The 21,569-nt window shown below is 46.0% G+C and overlaps 2 protein-coding genes across 2 annotated transcripts; both read right to left on the reverse strand.

The window, feature by feature from the left end:
- Positions 1–1,626: 1,626 nt before the first annotated feature.
- CHRNA9 (cholinergic receptor nicotinic alpha 9 subunit) lies at positions 1,627–20,691 on the reverse strand. Its single transcript, XM_059672843.1, has 5 exons — positions 19,478–20,691; positions 19,045–19,190; positions 17,934–18,088; positions 12,422–12,954; positions 1,627–2,399 (listed from the first exon to the last, which is right to left on the reverse strand). Exons 1-5 carry the CDS (start codon positions 19,539–19,541, stop codon positions 1,858–1,860), a joined length of 1,440 nt encoding a protein of 479 aa, XP_059528826.1. The 5' UTR covers positions 19,542–20,691; the 3' UTR covers positions 1,627–1,857.
- LOC132219990 (ATP-dependent RNA helicase DHX8-like) lies at positions 4,261–8,405 on the reverse strand. The gene is given in 1 exon segment (XM_059672835.1): positions 4,261–8,405. A coding segment is annotated over 1 exon segment (3,630 nt). The 5' UTR covers positions 8,368–8,405; the 3' UTR covers positions 4,261–4,737.
- Positions 20,692–21,569: the final 878 nt, after the last annotated feature.

A 21,569-nucleotide genomic window follows, 5' to 3' on the forward strand; every position in this document is an offset into this window, starting at 1 on the left:
GGTCCCTCAGCATAGCCTGCAGGGATCGGGCTAAACCTGGCAGCCTGACATCCCCAAAGGGTTCCCGGATTTCGAGAGGGCACAGGCCAGGCCGAGGGATCCCACCAGTGCATGAATCCATGCACTGGGCTTCTAGTTGACCAATAAAATAAGACCTGAAGCATGAAGGCATGGGATAGACAGACATACCTTGATGTGGGTTTGGGAGGAGGAGGAGAGATAAACCAAAGAAATTATATACTTACATGCATAGCCCATGGACACAGGCAATAGGGTGATGAAGACCTGGGGGGGGGGGGTGCGGGCAGGGAGTAGGGGCTGGGTGGAGAGTAAAGGGGGAGAAAATGGGAGACATCTGTAATACTGTCAACAATTTAAAAAATAAAAAAAATTTAAAAAGAGAATAATGGCCCTAGCCAGTTTTGCTCAATGGATAGAGCATCAGCTTGTGGACTGAAGGGTCCCAGGCTTGATTCTGGTCAAGGGCACATGCTCGGGTTTGGGGATCGATCCCCAGTGGGGGGCATGCAGGAGGCAGCTGATCAATGATTATCTCTCATCATTGATGTTTCTATCTCTCCCTCTCTCTTTCTCTCTGAAATCAATAAAAATATATTTTTTTAAAAAAGAGAGAGAATAATGACAGAGCTTCTGGGCCCTAGGCCTGGGGAGGAACTGAATATACTTGGGGAAGCAGATATGTGAATGGAGAAATGACAGTTTAATAAGGCAAATGCTTTAATGATGTATGATGGTTCTAAGCTTCTGGAATTCTGGCAAAAAAAAAAAAAGTGTTTTCATTCTTTTGACTCTCTCATGATTTGTAGCACTGTGTCCTACCCACTGAAATTACTTAATACATATGTTAACAATGAACTTGAGTGTATATCTTTTTTTTAAGCTTTCACTTATATCCAAAGTTCCAAATGTACGTTCAGCTACTTACTGGATATCTCTACCAGCATATCCCAGAAGCATTTCCAGCTCAAGATGTCCTAAACAGAATTCTTTCCTCCAAAACCTGGTCTTCCTTTATTCCTAACCTCAGTTGTCTGAGATAGAAAGCTCAGAATTATTCTCAATACCACTCTCTCCATAACCGCATATCCAACCAGTCACCAAGTTTTGTCTATTCTAGGTCATAAATATGTTGTGACTCGTTTTCTTATTCCCCTCATCTTGGGTCACGCTTTCATTATCTCTTTCTTGAATTGATAAAACAAAAACAACACATTTCAATAGATCTCTCTACCTCTTCTATCTTATCTCTACAATCTTATAGTCACCACCATCTTATTTCTGAAACATAAATCTGACACTATCATTCCCTTGGTTTAATCCTTTTGTGGATCCCTAATGTTTTCAGGATAAAGTTTAATTTTTAGAAATCAAATTTTAGAAAGCAATATAAGAATCTTATAAACAGCTGCATGATAATACATTTGAAAACCTAGGTGAAATATCTAGAAATGGCTCAATAAAATCATTTCAACCTGGCTATAGTCAAACCTATCCCAAACAAATAATCTAAAACATGGAAAATGTTATATACACAGAATTACTCTGGTTCCTATATTAGTTTTCTATTACTGTTGTAACCGATTACCACAAATTTAATGCCTTAAAACAACACAGGAAAAATGAAAAGATCCTTGGACTTTGTAACTGTAGATTTATTTTTGTGTAGATGAGTACTTTCTATTTAAGTTATGGTTCATTGGGTTTTCTGTTATTTGCAGCCAAATGCAACTTAACTGGCAAAAGTATTTCTGTAATTAAAATAGAGAAGACTTGGAGGAATTATTATTGTAGGTCACAGAGAATTCTATTATTTCATCCCCACATACCAAGTGCTCATTAATCTGCTCTTGCTATGATCAAAACAGTCATCACAAACACCATAATGAAAAAAATCCACATGAAGAATCGATCTATGACTTTCGCAACCTTCTTCCATTCACTCCCCTTGGAATTGGTGGCCTTGTGGTCTTTGAGGCACTTGGCAATGTATTCGATATTCCTCGTCAGCACTTTGTACCGTGCACAGTAATTGTCAGCATCCCGTGGCGTCTCACCTTGGCACCCCAAGTCATTCTTTAAGAGTTTGTTCATTTCCTTCTTTCTGGGAAGGTCTTTGTTCCTGGCTGTTTTCAGATTAGCCTCTGGAAGTTTGCCATAAACCTTTGTGAGGCGGCCCCGCTCCCTGTCATGGCGGGGGCTAAGGCAACTCTCACCCACGTCGTAGACGAACAAGATCCTGGACATGTATTTCAGTATAACCACCCTGGCCCAGTGTGGCACTGGCCGGGCCTCAGCCCCACAGAAGTGGATATTCATCACCATAATGGTCAAGGCCGTGGAGGCTGTGATCAAGGCCATCGTGGCTATGTAGTATTTGCCTGAAAAATATCAACAACCAAGTCAGCTTAAAACTGACCTCATGTTTGGCTCAAAAAAATCCACAAAAAACCCAAAACAAAACAAAACACACTTTTTCTTAGGAAGCCATATACACTATAGACTTTTGAATCAAACTTTCTGGGTTCAAATCCCAAGTTCTGTCACCCACTAGACCTGTGTTCTGGAACAAGTTATAATAATGCCTGAGCTTCTTTCTTTGCAAAATGAATATAATACTTGTATCTAACTCATAGGAATATAGTGAAGCTTAATTGCAGTGACTCATGTAAAGTCCTCAGAACTGTCCCTTATACCTACTTAAAAGGTTTTTAAATGTTTGCTGAGATCATGGTGTGAAAAATGTTCACTTTCAACAGACAAATAATTAACAATCTTAGCCAGTTCTCTGAATTGTCTTCAGGCCTCATTAATGTGAAAGCTCATTACTATTGAATAAGAAGAGACACTGTGTCCCTATCTATTTAAGATGTGATCATATAATAAAGTGAATAATCCTGAAAAAAATGAAAAAAGGAAACAAAGATAAAGGTAAAAATTTATAAAATATAGAACAAAAAAATCCAAGAAAATGAATAACATTGAAAGGGAGCTACTTTTTTAAAATAATGAAATCGATAAACTTTTGGTAAGACTGCACATGAAATAGAGGCAGGTGGTAGTGGGGAGAAAGAGGATGCAAAAGAGAAAATAAGAGAATCAAAATTGAGAAAACAATATAATAATCTTATAAATAGTTGCATGATACTACATTTGAAAACCTAGATCAAATTTCTAGAAAGATATCAGATGTCAAACATAGCATAAGAAGAAAGAACACTTGATTAGAAATGGAATTAATCAAATATATCTACCCCCCAAATACTCTAGGGCCAAAAGACTTTGTAGGTGAGTTTTGCCAAACTTTTAAGGAACAGATAATTTATTTCATTCAAGTTGTTCCAGAAATAGAAAAAGAGGAAAAACTGCCTGGTTCATTTTGTGACGTCAATTTAACCTTGATTCCAAAAGTAACAAGAAAGGAAATATTAAGGCCATTTCACTTATAGACATATTTGAGAAAATCCTATAAAAATTATTAGCAAGCTAACTCAATTGGTGTCTTTAAATGATAATTCATCATGATAAAGGAGGGTTTAGCTCAACATCAGAAAACCTAATTCACTACTTTAATAGAGAGTAAAAGAGAAAACTCACATGCATATCTTAACAGATGGAGATAATGGATTTAATAATATTCATCATCTGTTTATTACTTGTTAAAAGCTCTGAGTAAACTAAAACTAAATGGAACTCGGTAAAGGCTAAGGGCCAGATGCCCAGATCAAATGCTATACTTATGAAGAAAACTTGAACACGTTTCTATGACTAGAAGTTCATTTCATGAGTGCTACAAATAAATTGTGATTGCTAATAAATATTCTCAAGATCTGTGTGCATCCTTCCTTAAAAAAAAAAAATACATTTTTTGAACCTCTTGTTCTGGATTTTTTATTATTATTTTTTTACACAAGGAAATAAGATTTAATTCTACAAATTTACAAGCCAAGACAAAACAGAAACGAAATGTGGAAAACGAGGCCAGCAGTTCAACTCGAGGCCACATGACCACAGCCCGGGCCGCAGTAGCCCGTCGTCCGGGCAGGACCGGGTCTGACCCACAGTCTCCCACTGCTCCTTCTGCTGCTCCCGCAGCTTGTGCTCCCACTCCAGCTTCCTTTCCAGCTGCTCCAGGCAGTCCAGCTTTCTCCGGGAATGCTCTCTCACCATCTCCCGCCTCTCCCACCCCCAGCGAGCTTCGTCCTGCCCGAAGGTTACCGATCAGAATTTTTTTTTTCCATTTTTGTTTCCTTAATAAGCAAATAAATATTATCAGGTCAAGGGAAAGTACAGGGGCTGGACAGTAGCAGGAAGTGGCGCCAATACTTTCAATGAGCTTCATGGATCTCTCCTCCACACAGTACCAGCTAGGGCATCAGGGTCCCCATCGTGTCCCTCTGTCTGCATGTCCAGGTGTCCTGTGCTCACAACCCATTTCCCATCCCAGGGCTGCACGAGTTACCCCTTTCTTGGAGATGATACAATGTACCCGTGTTGGCTGTGAGCCCCATGTGGCCCCAGTGATTTGAGATAGTGCGGACTGGACATTCTGGTCAAACCAGGCATAAATCCCTGTTTCTATTTTACCACAAGGGAAGAAATGCAAATCAAGTTTGGAAAATGTCCCGTTAAGATCGTATCCTCATGGTCAGCTTTTCACCAATAAGAGTGAGTCCAAGCCCTGGACCACTGCCACAGAAGACAAACAAGTCTTGCCTGTCAGCGCCGCCGGAAAGCCCGGGATATTCTCCAGGCGTTGGGCTCCTCGTAGCGGTTGTACAAGGGTTCCAGGCGCTGCTGCTTCTTCTGCTTGCTTAACTTCGTCGGGTCAGAGACCTTGAAGAAGGCAGGAGCGAACTCCACAAGCCACCGGGGGTCGATGGTGGTGACCTCACGCATGTACTCCTTTGTGGTCAGCACCAGCTCATGGTACACCACCCATTCCGGCTGTCTGTTGAAGAGAGCACTGGAAGGGTGGATGTAGACCACTTGCTGGTCAATCAGTGTCCGGTAACCCTCCTGCAGGTCTTTCTTGGCAGCATTTCAGAAGAATCCACTGCAGATGGCCTTCTGCACTCGGACTGTGGACTTACCGCAGGAAACCACATCCAGCTTGTGTCTGTCCATAATGCCTAACATCTGCTTGCGAATGTCCTGGGCCTGGCGCAGAGAACGAGCTTGGATAAAGTTCTCATAGCACCATGGGTTGGAAAACTTGTTGTTCTTCCAAGAATTGTACACGGCCAACAGGGTGAGGTGGTCTCCTTCGGGTTGGTGGAATTTGGCCTTCTTCTGATCAGCAAGGGCTTGTTTATCCTTGGGCCTGTAAAAAACGTTCTGCACAGACAGCATGGACACAATGGTCAGCATTTCCTCACTGCAGCCCAGATGCACAGACATGATCAGCATTTTGCACAGCATTGGTTCCAGTGGGAATTCTGCCATCCTGTGGCCCAGGCGAGTAAGAAGGCCCTCATCATCCAGGGCCCCCAGTGTGTACAGTTGCTCCATGGCTGTGATCAAGGTTTCCATTGGTGGGGCATTCATGAAGTCAAAGGACAGAAGGTCATTGATGCCCATGGCCTTGAGTGAGAGCACTGTGCTTGCTAAGTTGGTTCTCTGGATTTCTGGCACATTGGTGGTCAGCATTTCATCTCGGTAGGCTCGCTCTGTGTACAGCCTGTAACACTTCCCTGGGCCTGTTCTTCCAGCTCTGCCAGCTCGTTGCTTTGCCTGAGCCTGAGAAATAGGAGTCACCACGAGCTGGTCGATCCCTGTCTTGGAATTGTAAACCTTCTGCTTCACAAAGCCAGGGTCCACCACATAGTAGATGCCATCAATAGTCAGCGATGTCTCTGCAATGTTGGTGGCAATCACGACCTTTCTGCTGCCAGGTGGAGCTGGGTCAAAGATTCGGGTCTGCATCTCACTGGGAAGAGCAGAGTACACCGGGAGGATAATCAACTCGGGAACATCAGGTCCCAGGGATTTCATTCTTTCATACAGGATCTCACAGGCAGTGTCGATCTCCTCCTGACCAGTCAGAAAGACCAGGATGTCACCTGGTGGTTCTGTTAAATGGATCTGCATGACGGTGATCAAGCTGGCATCCAGATAATCTGCCTCAGGTTCCTTTGTGTACAGTATTTCCACTGGATAGGTTCGACCAGGGATGGTGAAGATGGGAGCTTCATAGAAGTACTGAGAAAACTTCACTGCATCCAAGGTAGCTGAGGTGACAATCAGCTTCATGTCCTGCCGTTTCTGAACAGTCTTCTTCAACAATCCAAAGAGCACATCAGTGTGAATTGTTCTCTCATGTGCCTCATCCAACACGATGATCACATACTGCGTGAGGTCGGGGTCAATCAGGCACTCCTGGAGCAACATCCCATCTGTCATGTACTTGATGACTGTTTCAGGGCTGGTACAGTCCTCAAATCGAATGGTATAGCCCACCTCTTGGCCTAAGCAACAACCAAACTCCTCTGACACTCTTTGGGCCACTGACATGGCTGCCACTCTTCTGGGCTGGGTACACCCAATCTTGCCCCTGGAAGTGTAGCCCGCCTCTGCCAGGTACTGGGTGATCTGTGTTGTCTTCCCAGATCCTGTCTCTCCAATACCGATCAGGATCTGATTGTCATGGACAGCCTGGACTAGCTGCTCCTTCAGTTTGTAGATGGGCAGGCTCTCTCTCTGCTCAAGGATGGACATCTGGGTCTTTTTTCCATAAGAAGCTTTGTTGCCCCCAAAGGCATGCTTCTTCCACTCGGGGATGTCAGTGGGCATCATCCCAATGCCTCTCATGTTGGCAGCAATCTGCCTGCCTTCCATATCAGGCAAAGGATCAACCCAATGTTTGTTGAGTCCCATGGGAATAGAATCCATCTCGGCTTCCCGCTGGGCTTGCTTGAGCTCCCGCCTTTCTTTGGCCAAGGCACTCTGCATCATGGCTGCATGAGAGAGCGAGCCATCTGGGTTCCTAACAATTTCAATAGGGCTCATGTCCATGCTTTGCTTGGTGTGCCCTCGCAGGAAGGGAGGCTCTTCCTCAACCAGTTCAATCTCAAGGTCCTCATCTACTTCATCATTTACTTTAGGAAGAATGCCAGTCTCTTCATCAAAGTCTGGAAACTCTTCTTTAGAAAGTACATTAGCAGCAATCATCTGTTTGATCTCCCACTTCTCTGGGTCAGAGATGTGGGTAAGGCGCTTGCGCTCCAGCAAGTCATCCTCTACTTCAGGGGCACTGAGGAGGGAGAGGTGAGTGGGTCTGTCCGGATTCCTCATAGAAGTCTCCTCATTGGTCTCCCCGACAAGATTTCGTCGTCCATTCGGGTTTAGATCTTCCCCAGTTTCTTGATCCACATCCTTCATGCTCAAACTGGTCTTGGTCCCAGTGAAGGACAACACTTTGACCTTGACTCTCTGGCCTTTGCACACCACATCAGCCACATTAGCGACACGGCCTTCGCGCCAGAGCTCAGAAATATGCACCAGGCCTTCCCACCGCTTCCTTAGTCCCGCTAGCTGCACAAAACATCCAAACTGCATGATGCTGGTCACTTTGCCATTGTAAACGTCCCCGATAGCGGGCTCTGCCGGGGGAGGGCGGTCCGCGTGCTTATCCCGCCATCTGTCCAGATTCCTCTCCCATTTGTCTCGGTCCTTCCGGTCCCTGGGGGGACTCTGACTTCTGCTCCTGGACGGATATCTAGACTTCCCTTTACTCCTCCCCCGGGTCCTGGAACGTGATCGAGAGCGGGACCGGTGTCTCCGCTTGTGGTCTCTACCACGGTCTCGCCCTCAGCTCCGGCTCCGCTGCCTCCTCTTTGCCTTGTCCCGGGGCTCGGCGTCTCTTTGCCTCTCCTGGCCCGCTGCGCTGGGCGTTAAAGCCTCCAGCTCTCTCAGGACATCCACAGCGACTTTCACATCATCCTCATCCAGCCTGGTCCGCACAGAAGGGTTGTCTGGTTGGCAAAGGCCTGGAAAGAGTTCTTTCAGCTTTTCTCTCTCCGTTTTGGGTTTAACAACTGGATCTTTGCCAGTAGAAGGCTTTGGGGGAGGCCGCATGGTTTGTGTGAGACGCAGCAAGTTACTGATGAGAGAATCCGCGAATTCCGCACCATTTTTGACCAGGGAAGTCTTAAAAGTATCAAAGGTGGTATTTTTCTCCGCAAGACTGATGACAAATTCAGCCAGGTCCTTGTCGTTGATCCCCAAGTGATTGTTCAACTCGGTGCAAACCTTCGACACCAAAGACAGATACTCGAGTTTGGCGAGTTCTCCCGCGAGGCCTAGCTCCGTCCCGTTGCCGGCTCCCACCAAGGCCACGGCCACCGCCATGGCTGCGGCTTCCCCCGCCTCCTCACTCACGGCCGGAATTTTTTAAGCAATTTACTCTGCCTTCTCTTCCTGCTCCTTCCGTGGCTTCTTCTCCTGGAGAAGCTAATGAAAGGTCTTCCCTTTCCAAGAGGCCTTTCCCTCACGCAGTGGAGGGAAGCCGCCCTGCGCCGACACCGCCGCTGTCGCAGGTCCGGAGTCTGCAGAGAAACTGCGGCGGCGTGCGCAGGAGCGTCGTTTTTATCCTGAGCGGCGGGCAGGATTATGACGAATTCTCCAGGTTCCAGCTGGAGCCAGTCAGGGGCGGGCGCCCCGCCCTGCCCCACACCTCCCCGCCCCGCTCCGCCCCATTGTCCCTGGTAGTGTCTGGGCGGGGGCACTGGTCGCTGGCGCCCCCTGGTGGCTCTTCCCCTGCAGTGCTGACCGGAGCCCGCTGCCAGGTGGTCAGTGGTTAGAGCGAAGTGCGCTGTCCGGGGGGTGGGCCGTGGGGGGCGTGTGGTGATCGCGGGTTGGATTTGGGGGCGTGCAGGAGGCAGCCGGTGGTTCAGTCCCACATCAATGTTTCTCTCCCTTCCTCTCTTCAAAAATCAATTTAAAGAGAGGGTGGGGCAGCAGCCCTAGATGGTTTGACTCAGTGGATAGAGCATCGGCCTGTGGACTGAAAGGTCTCGGTTCGACTCCAGTCAAGGGCACATACCCGGGTTGCGGGCTTGATCCCCAGTGTGGGGTCTGCAGGAGGCTGCTGATCAATGGTTCTCTCTTGTCTCTCATCATTCATTTTTTTCTCTCTCTCTCTCACTCTTTCTTCCTCTCTCAAATCAGTAAAAATATATTTTAAAAAAAGAAATATAAGAACCACCCTAGCCAGTTTGGCTCAGAGGATAGAGTGTCAGCCCACGCGCTGAGGAGTCCCGGGTTCAATCCTGTCAAAGGCATGTACGTTGGTTGCAGGCTTGACCCCCGCCCTGGTTGGGTCGTGCAGAAGGCAACCAATGGATGTGTCTCTCTCATACCAATGTTTCTCTCTCTGTCTCTCCCCCTCCCTTCTACTCTCTCTAAAAAATATTTTTTTAATTATTTTTTTAAATTAAATCTTTATTGTTCAGATTATTACAGTTGTTCCTCTTTTTTCCCCCCATAGATCCCCTCCACCTGGTTCCCACCCCACCCTCTGCCCTCACCCCCACCCCCACTGTCCTCATCCATAGGTGCACGATATTTGTCCAGTCTCTTCCCGCACCCCCCACACCCGTATCCCCCTGAGAATAGTCAGTCCAATCCCTTTCTATGCCCCTGATTCTATTATATTCACCAGTTTATTCTGTTCATCAGATTATTTATTCACTTGATTTTTAGATTCACTTGTTGATAGATGTGTATTTGTTGTTCATAATTTGTATCTTTACCTTTTTCCTCTTCTTCCTCTTCTTAAAGGATACCTTTCAGCATTTCACATAATATTGGTTTGCTGGTGATGAACTCCTTTTTTTTTTTCTTTTTTTAAATTCTTTTTTTATTTAAATTAAATCCTTATTGTTCAGATTATTACATTTGTTCCTCTATTTTCCCCCCATAACTCCCCTCCTCCCAGTTCCTGCCCCACCCTCCGCCCTCACTCCCCACCCACTCTCCTCATCCATAGGTGCACGATTTTTGTCCAGTCTCTTCCCGCATCTCCCACACCCCTTTCCCCCCCCCCCCAAGAATAGTCAGTCCATTCCCTATCCATGTCCCTGATTCTATTATGATCACCAGATTATTTATTCACTTGATTCTTAGATTCACTTGTTGATAGATGCATGTTTGTTGTTCATAATTTGTATCTTTACCTTTTTCTTCTTCTTAAAGGATACCTTTCAGCATTTCATATAATCCTGGTTTGGTGGTGATGAACTCCTTTAGCTTTTCCTTATCTGTGAAGCTCTTTATCTGACCTTCAGTTCTGAATGATAGCTTTCCTGGATAAAGTAATCTTGGTTGTAGGTTCTTGCTATTCATCACTTTGAATATTTCTTGCCACTCCCTTCTGGCCTGCAAAGTTTCTGTTGAGAAATCAGCTGACAGTCGTATGGGTACTCCCAAAAAATACATTTTTATATTATCACAGAAATAGAACAAGTAGTGCTTGCAAAATTTCCAACACATGTCCTGAGACATTGCTTTTCAGAACTGAGGCAGCTTGCTGTTGAATGTCACTGCTAAAGAAGGGAGAGGGACTTACCACTTGGTGCTGCCTCAAATAGGGTTATGATTGGATATCGTCACTGTCCATCATTTCTGCCTCTCAGAAGAGGTCATAAAAAATGCCAATATACCTCCTCTTTAGTGGTACGATGGGGATGAGAGAACCTTCTGTGTCTATCTCTTAAAAAGGTGTATGTGTATGTCTGTGTGTGTGTTTGTGTCTGTGTTTTGCTTGGAGAGATGTAAGAAACAAACCTCCAAACAGAGAAATCAATGTAGTAACATCTGAATCCTATGTAAGAAAAACATAGTATGCAAATTGTCCCCTTGACTGGGAGTGCATCCAGGAGTTCTACCAGGGGGCAGGGCCGGCCAGGGGGAGGGATGGAGGCCCTGGCTGGCAGCTGGCAGCCACCAGGGACCCTACCAGTGCATGACTTTCATGCACTGAGTCTCTAGTATTAAATAATACGGGATTCAGTGGAGGGTAAAGGAGCAATGCAACATCCCTTTGATATTGGTCTGTAAGTCTCTGGTTCTGAAATTTCTCCTCATTGCCTACTTTAAGGAACTAAAAAATAGGTCTAGTTTTTTATTTGGGTAAGCAACTTTTTTAAATTTAATTTTTTATTTTTAAATATATTTTTATTGATTTCAGAGAGGAAGGGAGAGGGAGAGATAGAAGCATCAATGATTAAGAGAGAATCATTGATCGGGCTGCCTCCTGCACACCCCCTACTGGGGACAGAGCCTGCAACCCAGGCATGTCCCGTTGACCCGAATCGAACCCAGGACCCTTCAGTCTGAAGGCAGACACTCTATCCACTGATCCAAATCAGTTAGGGCAGGGTAAGCATCTTTGACAATAACACAGCATTGACATAGAGGTGTTGCAGCTGAGTGATATCCTTGGTGGCAGGGTGTAGGTATTGAAGGTGTTAGGAGGGAACTCAGAATAAGGTAGGTAAAAAAAATACAGGAGACAGGAATGGTAGTCTCAGTCTACATTCTACCCTTAGGAGGACATTTCATTATTGCAGATTTTTAAAATGTAATCCACTTTAGAATCACGTCAGATTCTCAAATCTTGCCCAAGATTGCTAAATTAAACTTTATAGATATAGGAACCTGAATTTTTACAAGCCCTCACACACCTATTATACCCAATAAAGGTTGAGAATTATTCTTTTAAGGGTAGATGGTAGGCTTAAAACCAGTTCATTTCTAACATGTTTACCATTCTTCCCAAGGAGAGACCCCTTGTGATGTGAAAAGATAAAAAGAGTCACTCTTTACTCAGTACTTATCATATGCTGGGCTCTGAGCTAAGCAATGACACATGAGGTAGCAGTTACATGAATTTTGCTGATGAGGTAGCAGAGACTCAAAGATTAAATAACTTGTCAAAGATTGATCAAGGAATGAATGGTGAAGTCAGAGTTCAAATGTAGATTTCTTTTGACTTTAAAAAATCAAGGCCTTAAACTCAAAATCACCCAGAACGCTTATTAAAACAGATGCCAGCCCTCACCCTCAGGGTCCCTAATTCATTAAATGGTCTAGGGTGGGCCCTGAGAATTTGCATTTCTAAAAAAGATGCTGATGCTGCGGGTCTGGGGACCTCCCTTTGAGAACCATTGCTCTAAACTATATTGCCCCTCAATCTTCTTTTGGGTCCATCTGGAGACCACAAGGCCAGTTTTGTTTCCAACAGCCACACCTGTATTCAACGATGCCAACTGAAGACACTAGATGAAGTAGGTGACAGCCTGTGTTGAGTGTGAAGCTGGCCTAACTGTTATAGGTTTAAAGGCATGCATATCACTGCAGTCACTACAAAGTGGGGCTCAAAGTGTAAGGCACTTGAACTCACCTATCAGAGGGACGTTTTCTGAGGCCGGCATGATCTCTGCCACCATGAGCTGAAATACAGTCATGGCCAACAGGATGGTCACTCCCAGGGAGACCTTTTCCCCAGAGGCTGCAGGGAGATAAAAACTCAAGGGAGCCAGGAAAGAGATGAGGACGCAGGGGATGAGGAGGTTGACGATATAGAAGGAGGACCTCCTCTTCAGAAGGAGAGTGAATGTCACGTCGGGGTAAGGCTCAGAGCAGCAGCCATAGGAGATCACGTTCCTCACCGCAGGCATGCCATGGACCTCCCACTCCACATCCTCAATGAAGTCGGAGAGGTCTCCAGTGTCCAGGGCGTTGAATATGTCCACCTGATTGCCATTGTAGGTCCAGGAACCAAAGGTCAGGTTGCACTGCTGGTTATCAAAGGGGAAGTAGGTGACGTCCACCACACAGGAGCTTTTGGTGATGGCTGGTGCGTCCCAGGTGATCAGCCCATCATACCGCAGGACCACGTTGGTGTTCACAGGCTCGGAAGATTCATCGTCAGCCCTGAAAGTTAGAGGAAGAAAATGAAAGCAGCTTGCTGGAATAACTCACCAACTTCCCATTCCAGACAGCTCACCACGCTGTGTCCATCACTTTCATGTCTTTGGCTATGGGTCACCATTCTCCCTGTTACTTTGGCATGAAAATCTGAAATCAACTCTAATTTTCTCTTCTGCTCCATCTCCTGTGATTAGTGAGGGGCAAGTTGTCTTGGACTGTTCCTTAAAAGCATCTCTGCTTTACGTCCCTTCCTCTCTATTCCCAATACCACTCTGCTGGTCCAGGTATAATGACTTATAAGTCCAGACAAAATGCAAACCTGTCAAAGCTAAAATCTGAAAGGGAGGTTCTGCTTACCTGATTTTGTTAACTTTGGGCACAAGAATATTAAGGCAACTTTTTCTTGCTGTTGGAAAAGTTTTACATGTGTAGTAGAACTTTTGGAAAACATGGACAAAATTTTATTCACCCAGAATTTAAGATATAATAATTTATTCTGGATAAATGTTCTTTTTGCGTTGTCAACATTTATGCCTGGCAATTTGGGGTACAGAATTTTTATTTTCTTTTAGGGATTTCTCTTTCTCCACCACCATTGCAAGGCATATTGGCTGTTGATCAAGTCAGGAGTTATGACGTTCTGTTCGGGGACAGACAGCCAAAGATAACTCTATAGGAAGGTAGCATATCCTGGCCTCACTTTATTTTCTCCCTTTAATTGCACACTGGTGCTCCCAGAAGCTAGAGGGAAGAGTTTAAAGGCATTCCTATTTATTTACTTTAAAACCAATATCTTATTGTTTTATCTCCCTGGTTTCTCTGATCAGATTTTATAGGTCAAAACTTGCAATGGTTTCTTACTGTCCACCAAATACTCCAAGCCTCCTTAGTTTAGTGTCCCAGATGTTCCACGATCTATTCCCATCTCACTTTCCAGCCTGACGTCTCCCACGGTCTCCTTCACTCACACTCCACCAACCAGGGCTGAAACCCTAACCCACCCTGTGAGTTTCCCTCCTTCACTCAAACCCTTTCTTCGATGTACAATAGTTTGCATGAACAAATCTAATACATTGTTCAAGACCCACTTCTTAAAGCACTAGTAATGTCAACTGTAATTGATAAATAAAATTTTAAAGTAAATTTTAAAAAAGATTCACCTCCTATGAGAAGCCTTCCCTGCCTCTCCAGTCAGATTAAATATCCATCGTTTGCATTGTGTGTTTTTTTAAATATTTTATTGATTTCAGAGAGGAAGGGAGATAAAGAGAGATAGAAACATCAATGGTGAAAGAGTCATTGATTGGCTGCTTCCTGCACACATTCACACACACACACACACCACCCCCACTGGGGATCGAGCCTGCATGTGCCCTGACAGGGAATCAAACCATGACCTCCTGGTTCATAGGTCGGTTCTCAACCACTGAGCCACGCCAGCCAGGCCAGAGACTGAGTTTTAAAATCCTAATTTATTCTTCAACACACTACAGAACGCCTTTCCCAGAAGAAAGATTTGACAAAGAGACGTAGGTAGGTAGGTAAATGGGTTGCTTGAATAATTAAGGCCCATTCTCCTTGAGAAAGTGTCATGACATCATAGAAATGTCACCAAGAGATTTTGGTTCAAAACCTGGTTCAGGTTTTATAACCTGGAGCAAGTTACATCTCACCTGTAAAAGGAAGGAGTATAATACTTTAAAGTTTCTTTTTGAACATTAGATTAAGTAAGTAAATTATATGTATTAATTTCTATTGCTATTGTAACAAGTTCCATAAACCTAGTGTCTTAAAACAATACAAATGGAACATCTCTCGAGTTCTGAGAGGTCAGAAATCCTGAAATCGAGAGGTAGACAAGGCTGTAATCCTGTGGAGGCTCTGAAGGACTGTCCCTTTCCTGGTCTTTTCCGGCTCCTCGAGGCTGCCTGCATGCCATGGAGCAGGGCAGCACTCTGCCCTCTGCTTCCTTCCTGGCATCTCCTACTCTGACCCTCCTGTTCCTCTTTTATAAGAACTCCTGTTTACATTGGGCCCAGCTGGGTGATCTCCTCACTCCAATCCTTGCTGTCATCACACCTGCAGAGTCCCCTTTGCCTCGTAAGGTAACATATTCGCAGGTTTCCAGGATTAGGGTGCGGACACTTTGGGGGCGGTTTTTCTATCTACCACCCTTTGCAAAGCCCCAACTCTGCCTGACACATAGTATGTGTCCAATATATGTTCCTTTCTTCTCTCCCCCTTCCCTGTGTTTCTAACTGGGCTCCGTGTTCTCAACCAGAACATGAAATATGACAGGGACCAACTTTCAAAATGGAGGTCGACAGAACAGGATGACCCTGAGGATATGTCATTTGTTTCCCTCTTTTCTTCCCTTTCCTCGGCCACTCAGCGCCCTCCAGGCAGCCCCTCGTCCCCTTGGAGCTGATCAAAGGCTGATCTGATCTCAGTCACCTAGCACTTGTGCACACAGGTCTTTCCCGGTGGGGGCTGTAAGAATCCCACCCTGGAACCGGAACCGGAACCGGAGGAGTGGGCTGGTGAAGGAGAGAACAGTGAGTCCGCCAGTTCTTTCGGTCACCAGAGTGCCTGGACCCTCAGCGTAGACTCGTCTGTGCACTCAGTCCCACCACCCATCCCACCAGTGCCGCTTCCTGAAGGGGCACTCGTGCCCACTTGCAGGCTGAGCTCTCTCTTAGGAGAGATCCCCTGAGCTGCCCCTCACTCACCTTGTTCTGAGCCCAAGAGGAGCCTTTCCCAGCCCCTGGAAACTTGAGTTCCAGAATAAAAAGAGATTGAAGCTCCTTTGACAATAGGTGGAGCAACTGAGCCTGAATTGTGACAGAACAAGCTGGCTCCTTCTCAAAATGTGGTCCACGGACCAGCAGCTCTAACATCTGGAGCTTATAAAAGTGCAGAATAAAAAACTCTAGCCTGGACCCACTGACTCAGAATCCGTATTTTGATTAGCTCCTTGGGTGATTCATGTGTGCTTTACAGTTGAGAAACATAAACCTTACCTACATTTACTCAAGGCCCCTTGCTCTGAGATCAGCCAACTGGTGACCTTACAACTTCGTTCCTCCTCCTCTCCGTACAAAGTCCAGAATCCATAGGCCAGCTTCCAGCCGGTCCATCCCGATTTAATCTTAGTAGTATCATTGTTATTGATACGTGATCTTGGAGAAGGGAACACTGCTATTATGTGTTGAATTGTGTCCCTCCCAAAATTCATATGTTGAAATCCTAGCCCTCAGCACCTCAGAATGTGACCTTATTCAGAATAGAGTCATTACAGAAGTAATTAGCTAAGATGAGGTATAGTAGGGTGGATACTTAAGCCAGCACAGCTGCTGTCCTTATAGAAGGAAACTTGTGTGCCTGGCCCCTGTGGCTCAGTTGGTTGAGCATCATCTCATGCACCCGGAGGTCACTGGTTTGATTCCCAGTCAGGACACATGCCTGGGTTGCTGGTTCAATCCCCAGTGTTTCTCTCTCATCGATGTTTCTCTCTCTCTCTCCCTCTGCCTTCCTCTCTCTGATATCAATTAAAGGAAAAAAAACATATTAAAAGGGAACATGTGGCCCAGACAATATAGAGAAAATGCCGTGGGAAGATGAAGCAGAGATTGGGGTGATGCTTCTGTAAGTCAAAGAACAACAAAGACTGCTGCCAACCGCCAGAGGCCAGGGGAGAGGCCGGACACAGATTCTTTTTTTAATTTCTTTATTGATTAAGGTATTACATATGTGTCCTTATCCCCCCCATTACCCCCAACCTCCCCACTCATGCCCTCACCCCCCTGTTGTCTGTGTCCATTGGTTAGGCTTATATGCATGCATACAAGTCCTTTGGTTGATCTCTCCCACTTACCCCCACCCTCCCCTACCTTCCCTCTGAGGTTTGACAGTCTGATCGATGCTTCTCTGTCTCTGGATCTGTTTTTGTTCATCAGTTTGTGTTGTTCATTATAATCCAGAAATGAGTGAGATCATGTGATTTTATCTTTCACTGACTGGCTTATTTCACTTAGCATAATGCTCTCCAGCTCCATCCATGCTGTTGCAAATGGTAGGAGTTCCTCCCTTTTTACAGCAGCATAGTATTCCATCGTGTAGATGTTTTTCAATCCATTCGTCTGCCAATAGGCACTTAGGCTGTTTCCAAGTCTTAGCTATGGTGAATTATGCTGCTATGAACATAGGGGTGCATATTTCCTTTCTGATTGGTGTTTCTGGTTTCTTGGGATATATTCCTAGAAGTGGGATCACTGGGTCAAATGGGAGTTCCACTTTTAGTGTTTTAAGGAAACTCCATGCTGTTCTCCACAGTGGTTGCACCAGTCTGGTGGGCACAGAGTCTTCCGCATTACCCTCAGAAGGAACCAGCCTCGCTGGCACCTTACCCTGATCATGCACGTCTAGCCTCCAGACTGTGAGCTAACACATCTCTGTTGTTTAAGCCCCTGCCTCCCACCCCCAGTTTGAGGTACTTCGTTACAGTAGACCTGGAAAACGAATACAGCCTTAGACAGTTCTTACCTGCAAAGGGGAATGTAGCTCCAAGCTTTTATGAACTACCATCTTATCATCTAAGATTTTATGACCATTATTTTAGGGCCTAGAAACAGAAATTGACATTTGACTAGCTTTGTTTTGTTTTGAAATGATGGAACATCTTTTCTTAATTGATTTCAGAGAGTTAGGGAGAGGGAGAGAGAGATAGAAACATCAATGATGAGAGAGAGTCATTGATCCACTGCCTCCTGCACATCCCACAGAGGGGATGGAGCCCCCCCAAGCCGGGCATATGTCCTGACCGGGAATTGAACCAATGGCCTCCTGGTTCTGGGCTCGACGCTCAACCACTGAGCTACACTGGCCAGGTGACTTACACATGTTTTAAATATTCCTTCTCCATTATGTTTAAATCCTGTTACATCAACAAGTTCATTCCTGAAAAACCAGTGATTTGCACTTACTTGTTGTACAGGACAATGTCCGGCCTCCACACCAGGTCGCTGGGGATCCTGATGGAGTCCAGGCCGTCATACTGGTCTCGATCCCACGTGAGATAGGCATCATGCCAGGTTTGGCGGATCCATAAGTAGGCGGTCAGAATTTGATTCCTTTCATCCTGCACAATTGACCCAGATGTAATTTTATCCAGTGGACACCTCAGCTGGCCCTCCATCTCTAGAACACTTGTTCTTCACATGGAATTCCAAGAGCACTGCTCTTTTTTCTGTGAGTGGGAGCTCTCTCAGTCTAGCCCCTTGACTGACTGCCAAGGCCATATTTTTTCTGCTTTATTTAGTGTTTGGAATGTTAAGTGGACAAATACTTAAGTCATCAAATCTTTGCACGAATCCACTGCCCAAATTTCTCCAAAAAATAATTTTCAGGTGATTCATTTGAATGAGAAAGTCAGGAAATATTTACAGTGGACAGAAAAAAAAATCAAGATTCATAATTTTGCGTAATTAAACACACATAAGCAGTGATTAAGGTATGTCATCTTAAAACACCACCTTTGTGTTTATTAAATTGGAATAAAATGCACATAACATAAAATGCACATAACATAATATGCACATAACACAAAACTCACCATTTTAACCATCTTAAAGATTTACCTTTTAATCATTTGGTGGCTTCCAGAAGATTCCCAGTGTTGTGCACCCTTCACCACTATCTAATTCCAGAACATTATGTCACCCAAATAAGAAACCCTAAGACTGTCAAGCAGTCACTCCCTGGTCCCCTGTCCTTTCCACCGCCCCTGGCAACCGATACTCTGCCTCTGTGGGTTTGCCTATTTTGGACATTTCATAGAGATGCAGTCACGCGATACGTAACACCCTCTGTCTTTAGATGATCTTAAACTATTACTGTTAATGGCCGGGACAGGTAACAATTAGCAAAATTAATTTTGTAGAACGCTTCCTTCCCCGGGTGTCCCCCTCTCCCACCCGCTTGCACACAGAGCTGCCTGTTCTTCCCTCTCAAACTCCCAGTTAAAACAGCCCTTTGAAAAGCACTGTCAGCTTCTCCTAAGCAACATGCCGAAGAGGCACCACTTTGTGGACTCACCATGTCCTTAATCTGGGAAAGTGTAATCTGCAGCGTGACATTCAGGACCTTGTCTGTGTCTTCTACTGGACGAAGAGCATTGGAATAATCTTCAAAAAGGTCACTGAATAACTTCTGAGCGTATTTCCCATCTGCTGCTCCTACGACTGCTCAGAAAGAGGGACCTGATCAACACTCAGCGCCGTGTGTGTCTCAAGGCAAAGAACAACAGACCGAGGACTGGAATTGGGGGCGACCCAGCATCAGCTAGGGACAAGCTTTGGAGGAGGAGTTTTTTCCTACCTTGCACTACGGGACCAGGGCTAGTCAGTAAGAAGCACTCGACACTTCCCTACAGCTAGATCACCGGGTCTGTGCCCTGGCCCACCCCACCTCCCACCAAAGAAGTGGCCCCAGATGAGCAGAGGTGGGTACCCACCCACCAGTCTCTTACCTCTCAGTCTGGAGGCAGCAAAGCAAATCCAACAAAAGGAGATGCAGGAATGGGGCCAGTTCATCTTTTTTCTGAGCCTCTATAAATTCCCAGCCAGGCAGCGCTGTCTTCCACTCCCCTCCGTGAATGGGAAGGGTCTGGGCACAGCTCCGGGGCAGTCTCCACAGCCGATGGAGCGATGGAGCGATGGAGCGATGGAGCATTCAGGTTTGCACTGCACGGAGGGCCCCAGGTCCTGAGGTCCCTCCCCTCTGGTAATCGGAGATGGGCAGTGCCAGCAGCTGAGATGCCAGGAGTCCCAGGAGGGCTAGGTGAGGCCGTGCTGCTCTGGGAGGGCCACCCCACCCTTAGCAGGAACATCTAGACCACACTCTCAGGGGAAGAGATTCCATCTTAAAAGATTGGGTACTTTCTACCCCTGCAGCAGTCAGATTCAGCCTGCGTCTGGGGCTGAGGGAAGCTGAACAGACCCAGCCACGGGCAGCCATCTGGAAAGGCCACGTGCGCTCTGAGCAGGACGGAAAGAGCAGCAGTTCCATGATCTCCAGAACAGATGGGCTTTCCTTTCTGCGTTCTGCTTCACATCCCTGCCTCAGTTGTCCCCTGGAGCACGGATCTGGGGCGGGGGGGGGGGGGGGAGGGTATGTGTGAGTCTATGTGTGAGGGGGTGATGGGTAGGAGAAGCGGCGGACTGTGATTTGGTCCTGGGTTGGACGAGCCTTCCTGAGGCAGACACTGGGGAAACACCGTGCCCCCTTCCCCAGCTACCAGGGTGCTGTATGGAAAGCACTTTGGAAACTGTGAAGCACTAAATTCGGAGCAGCATTGCAGATGCAGAATTTCCTTACTTACCAAGTCACCCCAGGTTTGCTAGCTCTACAAAACAATGGCTCACAGGCCTCTAAGCCCATCAGCATGAGAGTGATTCATAAGCAATGATGATATTGCCAAGGATGATCAATCCCTTCGCATCGAATGTTGCTTCATGGAATGTTACCGTCTTTTCTCCTCTGTGATCTAGTTTGGCTCCCACAAAAGAATGTCAATTTTCAGTCGCCATGCTTGCTCTCGCCTGGGCTGACTGCCTGGGAAACCCAAATTAGGATCTTTCCGTCGGTCGCCTGGAATCAAAGCAAGGAAACTGGATATAACCTCGTTCCTCAGGTGACAGCCGGCCGGTGAGTCATCCTGTCCCTCTTCAGGAACATAGCCGCCGAACGGAGCAGACGCTCAAGCTGTCGGCTAAATGCGTTTTTTAATTGCCTGGGCCCTGGAGTTGATTGTGAAGACATTATTTTGCTGACGCCCTAGTCTGACTCACCCATCAAATGACACAATTCCTTATGCCCACGCTCAGCAAACCTCCGCTCTGGAATCTCAGGGGCTGAAGGCACTGTTGAAATGGAATTGACCATCTCCTTTTCATATGAAAAACTGAGGCCCAAAGATGCCCAGTCACTAGCTCTTCCTTACCTCCCAACTGGGAGGCGGGGTGGCGAGGGAAGAGAAAGAGAGAGAGAGAGAGAGAGAGAGAGAGAGAGACAGAGAGAGACAGAGAAAGAGAGAGAGAGCTATAATGTAATCCCATAGCTTGCAAGATACTAATGGAAGAAGAAATCCGTTGAATTTACTATTTAGAGTTCAGTAAGGCTTCTAAAAATCAGGCAGCTAAGCTTTAGACCGATTTTCTAAAATGTGGGCTCAGACAACCAAAAGAATCTGAACAAACGTTGGCCATCCAGAAATGTGGAACCTCCTGAGTACACCCCATTTCCTGAGCACCCATGAATGTAGGGCTGGTCCTATGTACTGGCATGTTAATTCAGGCTCACAGAGCACTGAACTCTTCCAGTTCGGAAGTTCATGACCCTCACGCCAGCAGCTGCTTTTCCTCAGCTCATGGGTAGAGCTTCTGAACAGCATCTGACCTCAAAACCACCCCCCGAGGGAGTAGACGCTGGCCAGAAACAAGAGCTGCGCAGTTCGGAGAATTTCTAGAGAGCACAGTAATCCTTCAACCCCAGCGCCGTTTGAGAAGCAGCAGTCCTGCCACAGTGCAGTAGCCCAGCCATTTCAGACTCTCCCCTATGGA

This window comes from Myotis daubentonii, chromosome 1, assembly GCF_963259705.1.
Source record: "Myotis daubentonii chromosome 1, mMyoDau2.1, whole genome shotgun sequence".
Classification (NCBI taxonomy): Eukaryota; Metazoa; Chordata; class Mammalia; order Chiroptera; family Vespertilionidae; genus Myotis; species Myotis daubentonii.